This window comes from Rhinoderma darwinii, chromosome 2, assembly GCF_050947455.1.
Source record: "Rhinoderma darwinii isolate aRhiDar2 chromosome 2, aRhiDar2.hap1, whole genome shotgun sequence".
Lineage (NCBI taxonomy): Eukaryota > Metazoa > Chordata > Amphibia > Anura > Rhinodermatidae > Rhinoderma > Rhinoderma darwinii.
In genome coordinates, this window is record NC_134688.1 from 166942571 (window position 1) to 166951755 (window position 9185).

Consider the following 9185-nt stretch of genomic DNA (forward strand, 5'->3'; position numbering starts at 1 on the left):
TTAAAGAAATTATTGTTCCAGAATTCTCTCTATACACAGGAGTTCTCCGTCTAAATTTAAAGTGTTTTTCCAGTGCTGAGAGATTGATGGCCTATCCTCAGGCTAGGCCATCAATATGTGATCGGTCGGGGTCCAACTCCCAGGACCCCCACTGATCAGTTGTTTTTGAAGAGAAGGCAGTATTACTGTGAACCACCGCTACAAGTGTGTCGGCGAATCACAGTGTAAGCAGTAAAAGACATGAGCGCTGCAACCCCTTCAAAATCAGCAGATGTGCCAGGAGTTGGACCCCAACTGATCACATATTGATGGCCTATACTGAGGACAGGCCATCAATCTCTCAGGACTGGAAAACCCCTTTAAAAAGCCCAGACAGCTGACTCCCTAAGTGAAATGAACATTCTATTTGTGTGACGAAAGGGAGATAAGTGACTACACCTCTGGCACCACTTCTCTCGGAGGAAACAAATAATTCGTCATGTAGAAATCCAAACTCTCCAATCCTATTTTTCTCTTCCTAAACACAGATCGTATTTGATACATTTTGAAAAAATAAAATAAAAATAAAATAAAATAAGGAAGAGGTTAGGCCTTATTCACACAAAACGTATTCATCCCTCAATAGACTTGAATCTATTGAGGGATCTGTGAAAACAGACGAAAATAGGACGTCCTATTTTTTCCTCGGGCTGTACATATGGGCCGGTAAAACAGTCGATTTGGCATCATTGAGAGGAGTACAAAGATTTTACACATTACACTTTATTGATAGTAAAGTTGTGAGTGGATGCTGCAACTGGTTTCTATTCAAAAACCTAAAACTATACATGCAGTTAACTCCTCAAACCCCTCCCCCCACAGGTGTCCATGAACAATGAGCAGTTCTCTGGGTGAATTGTCACATTGGAGAGCTGCTCTATGACGTGTGTAGGGTGTGCCCCAACCCACTTATGTATAGGTTATATGTCAAAGAGGCTCTGTCATCACATAAGTGCCCTATCTCCTACATAATGTGATCGGCGCTGTAATGTAGAGAACATTGATTTTTATTTAGAAAACTGGGCGTTTTTACTTTTTGACCAAGTGGGCGTTGTAAAGAGGAGTGTATGACGATGACCAATCAGCGTCATCCACTTCTCTCCATTCATGTACTCAGCACATCGTGATCTTGCCAGATCATGATGTGCAGTCACATACTCACATTAACGTTACTGAAGTGTCTTGAGAGTTAATAGACATCGCTTCCAGCCAGGACATGTCTATTCACAATCCCGATTGTGTGTGTGTGTGTATGTGTGTATGTGTGTATGTGTGTATGTGTGTATGTGTGTGTGTGTGTGTGTGTGTGTGTGTGTGTGTGTGTGTGTGTGTGTGTGTGTGTGTGTGTGTGTGTGTGTGTGTGTGTGTGTGTGTGTGTGTGTGTGTGATTTACAGCACAGCAAGCGTAATCTCACGAGATCATGCTGTGCTGTAAGTCCTACACAAATGTTACCGAAGTATCGGGATTGTGAATAGACATCGCGTCCTGGCTGAAGGTGATGTCTATTAACTCTCAAGACACTTTAGTAAAGTTAATGTGTGAGTATGTGATTGCAAGTATAGCGCCTATTTATTAGTGAAACCATCAAGCTTACGTACCAAATATTGTAACCATGAAGATTGTGCCGCTGTTGGAGTAAAGTTCTGTTCAGCCCCTTATACCTGTGTCGTCTGAAGTTCTTTCTTGCTGTGCAGTTTCCGCTGCGGGGCAGTAACCAACCTAAACCCTCTCCCACCTGTTACACGTGAAAGGAAACCTCATGGCAGTCACTGGTGATTTTGTCATTTTACTAGCCAAAAAGAAGGTACGGATGTATTCACACAGTGTAGCCAAGCTGCAATATGACCGCATCATGTGAATACACCCTCAAAAAAAGCACTGAGAAAATCTTTTTTTCTTCCCCTCCGTTAGTAAACGAGGTTAGGCCTCATTCACATCCGCATTGGTGGCTCAGTTAGTGTCCTCAGTTACAGATCCAAGCAAAAAATGCAGAAATAGCGTAGCATGCTGAGATAACGTTTCCAATAAAACCACGGACATCCTAACGGAACCCATTAAAGTCAATGGGCTCCATCATTTGCCGGTGGTGTCCATCGTACAACGGTTCTGCTCCTAACCAAGCTGAACAGAAAGACTATGGCACCTGCACTCGCCATTCTGCTCTTTTTAGAGGAGCATCAGTTCTATACACATGACCATATATTACATTGACTTTGCTGGGTGGACGGTGTTCAGACAGACTTATCCTATCCGGCGGAGGATGAGATTTCCTGGATACAGACAAGGGTTGTCTGGAATAACACCGCATGAATCGTAAACTAACAGGAACGTTGACGTCAAATTTGGGTCTAGTGGGCCGTATGGCCATTGGTTTTAAGGTCAACGTCTGCTGGGAACATTGTAGCCACCCAAGCAGCAGACTGATACATGTGAACACACCCTTACAGAAAGACACCTACAGATGGACGAGCGAGCACAGAGGCTCGGACTAAAGATACGGACACATTGCTGATAGTGGAGAAGTAGAAACCCGCCCAACGGCACCAGCTCTAGTGATTTCCAGTCACGATCCAGGGAGGCCGCCGCCGCTGCCAGCTCTCACCTTACACTCCGTGGTCTCTTTTCCTTGCTCACAGAAACTGACAGGAGCCAGCCCGGGCAGATAGAAGGCAGCACCAGGCCTAAGGATGGCCGCCAGCAGAAGAACAAGCAGTGCAGAGTTCGCCATCACAGTTCCGGGATGCAGAGCATAGACGGCGGAGGAGACTCAGGCTGAAATGGCTTCCTGATTCTCAGACACGTCACCCGCACTAACGTCGCACAGAAGACGCTGCAAACCTTGCGCAGCCACCTACTGTCCTGGATTCCCCGCCTTTACTTCCGGGTCCGGGGTGTCATGTGACCGGTGTTTTTTTTTGTTTTTTACGCTGCACGATAGGCTGGTTTCTATGGAAACGGGGCGGTGACTCAGACGTCCTTTATAGGGGGGGGGGGGAGGTTTGGGGGGGGGAGGTTTATTAACCTTTTCACGCCAACGTAGAAAAGTTACAATTGGGTCCAAAAGTGACAATTTGCGGCTAAAATTTGAACTTTGGCCTATTTAGGCGTGTGGCGCTTAGCGGAAAGTGTCGGGGCCACCACAGTTTGTGGCTCAAGGCCAGCCGAAAGATGCGACAGATTTAAGTTCGCCTCTTGATAAATGTGTCACGTTTTACTCCAGCAATTTATTTACTAAGACTGACGCAAGTCTTAATGTCGCCCGCATGGTTTTGATCGTCCAGAATTCGGTGGTTTTACATGGGCAGATTACTGATTACAACCAAGGATAGGTGATAACATGCTGATCGGTGGGGGTCCGACTGCTGCAACCCTCACTGATCACAAGAATGGGGGGGGGGTCACGTTCCTTCGAATAAATACAGCGGCAGGTCGCACATGTGCACTGCCGCTCCATTCACTGTATTCAGTGAATTTGGCAGTGCCATAGAGAATAAATGGAGCAGCTGTGTCGCATGCGCGACCTGCCGTTCCATTTATTCGGAGGAACGGGACCTCTGTTCTCGTGATCGATGTGGGTCCCAGCGGTCGGACAACCAACGATCAGCATGTTATCACCTATCCTGTGGTTAGGGGACATTTAAAGAGGCTCTGTCACCACATTATCTCCTACATAAGCAGATCGGCGCTGTAATGTAGATGACAGCAGTGTTTTTTATTTAGAAAAAAATCTATTTTTACCACGTTATCAGCCATTTTTAGCTTTATGCTAATGAGTTTCTTAATGCCCAAGTGGGCGTGTTTTTACTTTAGACCAAGTGGGCGTTGTACAGAGGATTGTATGACGCTGACCACTGGCGTAGCTATAGGGGTCGCAGCGGTCGCAATTGCCCCGAAGCCCCCCGCACCACATCAATAAAAAGTTACTATAGTAACTCGGGCCGCGGGCCCCTGTTACTATAGTAACAGACTTTACTTACCTTCCTGGTTCTGGATCGCAGCGGAGGTCCTGACCTCAAGCGCTGTGCGCAGCGCATGACGTCACAGCGCTATGCGCCGCGCACAGCATCGAGACGACAGAACTACCGCCGCGGCTGAAGAGGAAGGTAAGATTAGCCCTGACTGGCGGGGTCCGACTCCCGGGACCCGCCAACCAGCTGTTTTGAAGGGGCCGCAACACTCGTATGAGAGCTGCTCCCCTTCATTCCGGTCACACTGTGAATCGGTGTCGGCGATTCACAGTGTGAGCGAGTAGTGAAATGAAGGGGAAGCAGCTCTCTTACGAGTGCTGCGGCCCCTTCAAAACAGCTGATTTGCGGGTCCCGGGAGACACATCAGCTATTGATGGCCTATCCTGTGGATAGGCCATCAATGTTTAGGGACTGCACAACCCCTAAGTCTACGATGTAGCAGGCTATTAGTGGACCCATGAGACAGGATCACAGATTGTGTGATCCTGTCTGCTGGGCCCTGTATCTAAGCCAATCACATGGTAGGCTTAGATACATGGCCCATGCGTGATCCTGTCTGCTGGGCCCTGTATCTAAGCCAATCACATGGTAGGCTTAGATACATGGCCCATGTGTGATCCTGTCTGCTGGGCCCTGTATCTAAGCCAATCACATGGTAGGCTTAGATACATGGCCCATGCATGATCCTGTCTGCTGGGCCCTGTATATAAGCCTACCACACTGTAGGTTTAGATACAGGGCCCCAGCACACAGTAATCTTATACTGTATAAGATTACTGTCTGCTGGACCCTGTATCTAAGCCTACGTTGTGGTAGGCTTAGATACAGGGTCCCACAGACCGTATCACAGTATCCCTGTATCTAAGCCTAACACGTGTTACTAATCTTTTTTCTCGTGTGTTTTCTTACAGGTTCGGTCGTTGGACTACGTCGGATTCCAGGACTACTTCGATGACGGCTTTTTTTTTATTATCAATAAAATGGTTAATGAGGGTTGTGTGTTTTTTTTTTTATTTCAATAAAATATTTTTTCTATGTCTTTGTGGTTTTTTTTAAACTATATTACTACCGCCTTAGTAATGGCCATCGGCTGATTGACAGCATCCATTGCTAAGGTGGGGCTTAGTGTTAGCCAGTGCAGAGGCTAACACTAACCCCCTTTATTACCCCGGTACCCACCGCCACCAGGGGTGCTGGGAAGAGCCGGGTACCAGCCAGTACTTGACCATCTGTAGTGAGGGTCGGCCACTGGGGCGGCCGCAGGCTGGTATTATCAGGAGGGGAAAGGCCAGATACAGTGGCCCTTCCCACCCTGGTAATGCTAGGCTGCTGCTGCTGCTTTATTGTATCTGGCTGGGTATGAAAAATGGGGGGACCCCACGTCATTTAAAAAAAAATAATAATAATTGGAAATAACGATGTCGGGTCCCCCCCAATTTTCATAACCAGCCAGATACAACACAGCAGCAGCAGGCAGCATTACCAGGGTGGTAGGGGCCACTGTTTTTGGCCTTCCCCAGCCTAATAATACTAGCCTGCGGCCACCCCGGTGCCTGCCCGTCACTACAGATGGACGGGTACTGGTTCGTACCCGGCTCTTCCCAGCACCCCTGGTGGCGGTGGGTACCGGGGTAATAATGGGGGTTAGTGTTGGCCTCTGCACCTGCTAACATTAAAGAGGCTCTGTCACCAGATTTTGCAACCCCTATCTGCTATTGCAGCAGATAGGCGCTGCAATGTAGATTACAGTAACGTTTTTATTTTTTAAAAAACGAGCATTTTTGGCCAAGTTATGACCATTTTCGTATTTATGCAAATGAGGCTTGCAAAAGTACAACTGGGCGTGTTGAAAAGTAAAAGTACAACTGGGCGTGTATTATGTGCGTACATCGGGGCGTGTTTACTACTTTTACTAGCTGGCCGTTCTGATGAGAAGTATCATCCACTTCTCTTCAGAACGCCCAGCTTCTGACAGTGCAGATCTGTGACGTCACTCACAGGTCCTGCATCGTGTCGGCACCAGAGGCTACAGTTGATTCTGCAGCAGCATTAGCGTTTGCAGGTAAGTAGCTACATCGACTTACCTGCAAACGCCGATGCTGCTGCAGAATCATCTGTAGCCTCTGGTGCCGGTGTCCTCGCTCGTCTGACACGATGCAGGACCTGTGAGTGACGTCACAGCGTGATCTCTGGAGAACAAGGCTGTGTCTGCACTGCCAGAAGCTGGGCGTTGTGAAGAGAAGTGGATGATACTTCTATACAGAACGCCCAGCTAGTAAAAGTAGTAAACACGCCCCGATGTACGCACATAATACACGCCCAGTTGTACTTTTACTTTTCAACACGCCCAGTTGTACTTTTGCAAGCCTCATTTGCATAAATACGAAAATGGTCATAACTTGGCCAAAAATGCTCGTTTTTTAAAAATAAAAACGTTACTGTAATCTACATTGCAGCGCCGATCTGCTGCAATAGCAGATAGGGGTTGCAAAATCTGGTGACAGAGCCTCTTTAAGCCCTGTCTTAGTAATGGAGGTTGTCAATTAGCCAGCGGCCATTACTAAGGCGGTGATAATAAAGTTTAAAAAGATACAAGCACATAGAAAAAATATTTTATTGAAATAAAAAAACACAACCCTCATTAACCATTTTATTGAGAATAAAAAAAACGTCGTCATTGAAGTCCTCGAATCCGAAGTCCAACAACCGAACCTGTAAAAAAACACAAACACACAAAAATAATCAGTAACACATAAAGAAGCAAAATTATTATTCTTACCTTTCCTGGGTTCAGCGCTGGAGCCGCAATGTCAGCGAGCTGAATCCTGTATCTAATCCAATCATGTGTGATACTGTCTGCTGGGCCCTATATCTAATCCAATCATGTGTGATACTGTCTGCTGAGCAGTGTATCTAATCCTATCATGTGTGATACTGTCTGCTGGGCTCTGTATCTAATCGTATCATGTGTGATACTGTCTGCTGGGCTCTGTATCTAATCGTATCATGTGTGATACTGTCTGCTGGGCCCTATATCTAATCCTATCATGTGTGATACTGTCTGCTGAGCCACTGTATCTAATCCTATCATGTGTGATACTGTCTGCTGAGCCACTGTATCTAATCCTATCATGTGTGATACTGTCTGCTGAGCCACTGTATCTAATCCTATCCATAGTTTATAGGGTCGTAGTACTATAGATATGCTATGCTGTCTCCTATACACACATTTTTTTTTGGGCGGACACATATGTATTGGGGCTATTTCCCCTGACATTTTAAGCCATGAGGGTATGTTCACACGGCAGCGTCCGTTACGGCTGAAATTACGGTGCTGTTTTCGGGAGAAAACAGCTCCGGAATGTCAGACGTAACGGCATGTTGAGGCGTTTTTCGCTGCGTCCATTACGGACGTAATTGGAGCTGTTTTTCCATGGAGTCCATGGAAAACGGCTCCATTTACGTCTAAAGAAGTGACAGGCAATTCTTTGACGCGGGCGTCTTTTTTACGCGCCGCCTTTTGACAGCGGCGCGTAAAAAAAATGACCGTCGGCACAGAACATCGTAAGACCCATTCAAATTAATGGCCAGATGTTTGCCAACGCTTTTGAGCCGCATTTTTGGACGTAATTCAATGCTAAAACACCCGAATTACGTCCGTAAATAGGGTGTGTGAACCCAGCCTTAGTGACGCCCCGGCTGCTAGTGCTGCATTGTTGGATCACTTAGGAGACCCAGCGATGCAGCTGAGAGCTGCGGACCGTCGGCCATGAGGAGTTTGCGGGGGGGGCCCAATAAGAACTGTTGCATCGGCGCCCATGAGCCTTTAGCTACGCCCCTGACGCTGACCAATCAGTGACCAATCAGCGTCATACACTTCTCTCCATTCATTTACACAGCACACAGCGATATATCTATATCGCTATGTGCAGCCACATAAACACACTATAACGTTATTGAAGTGTCCTGACAATGAATAGATATTACCTCCATCCAGGACTTAATGTGTATTCAGAATCCTGTCACTTCTGTAGCGTCTCTGTGATATTTACAGCAAGGCAAGCATAATCTCGCATGATTACGCTGTAAACTGTCATTTAAAACGAGATTGCTGGAAATCTCACAGAAAGATTCAGAAATGTCAGAATTCTGAATAAACATCACGTCCAGGCTGGTAGTGATGTATATTCATTGTCAGGACACTGCAGTAACGTTAGTCTTTGTGTATGTGGCTGCACATAACGATATAGCTATATCGCTATGTTCTGTGTAAATGAATGGAGAGAAGTGCATGACGCTGATTGGTCACTGATTGGTCAGCGTCATACACTCCCCTGTACAACGCCCACTTGGTCTAAAGTAAAACACGCCCACTTGGGCATTAAGAAACTCATTAGCATAAAGCTAAAAATCGCTCATAAAGTGGTAAAAATAGATCGTTTTTCTAAATGAAAAGCACTGCTGTCACCTACATTACAGCGCCCATCTCCTTATGTAGGAGATAGGGCACTTATAATGTGGTGACATGACAGAGTCTTGATAATTGCCTGATCGCTGGGGGCCCCACCACTAAGATGCCCACCGATCACGAGAACAAAGGTCCTGGACCCCCTGTTCCTCCTACACTGCTCGACCGCAGTGAGGAGGACATTGAATGGAGTGGCGGTGAAGCATTCACGCTGCAGCTCCATTAAAAATCTAAGGCTCAATGCACACTACCGTGCTCGTAATTACAACCCGTAATTACGTGCATGGACGGCCGTGTAATTACGTGCACGGATGCCTGCATATTTACGGGCCGTGCTCCCATTATAAAGTATGGGGGCACGGTCCGTAAAATAAAAATATAGGACATGTCCTATTTTTTTCGGCAAGTTTCTACAGCACGGACACCTTCCCGTAAATGTACGGGAAGGTGTCCGTCGGCCATAGAAACTAATGGGCCCGTAATTACGGTCTGTAATTACAGACGATTTTATGGTCATGTGTATGGGGCCTAAGGGACTATAGAAAACAGCCAAGAACAGCGTCTAATGATAGCCAGGCTCCTGCTGTGAGGCTTAGATACAGGACCCCAGAAGACAAGATCCTACATGATAGGATTAGAAACATCAACTGTTTTTGTATAATAATGTTTTCTGGTCCAATGGTAATATCAGTTTTGAACAAGGATGATT

General features: G+C 46.4%; 1 protein-coding gene across 1 annotated transcript in view; it reads right to left on the minus strand.

The window, feature by feature from the left end:
* TM9SF2 (transmembrane 9 superfamily member 2) overlaps window positions 1-2939 on the minus strand; it is a 41286-nt gene extending 38347 nt beyond the window's left edge. Inside the window, exon 1 of the mRNA XM_075852455.1 lies at window positions 2643-2939. Coding sequence (XP_075708570.1) covers window positions 2643-2768 — 126 coding nt within the window. The 5' untranslated portion in view covers window positions 2769-2939. The remainder of the gene's footprint in view (window positions 1-2642) is intronic.
* Between the last annotated feature and the right edge of the window lie 6246 nt (window positions 2940-9185).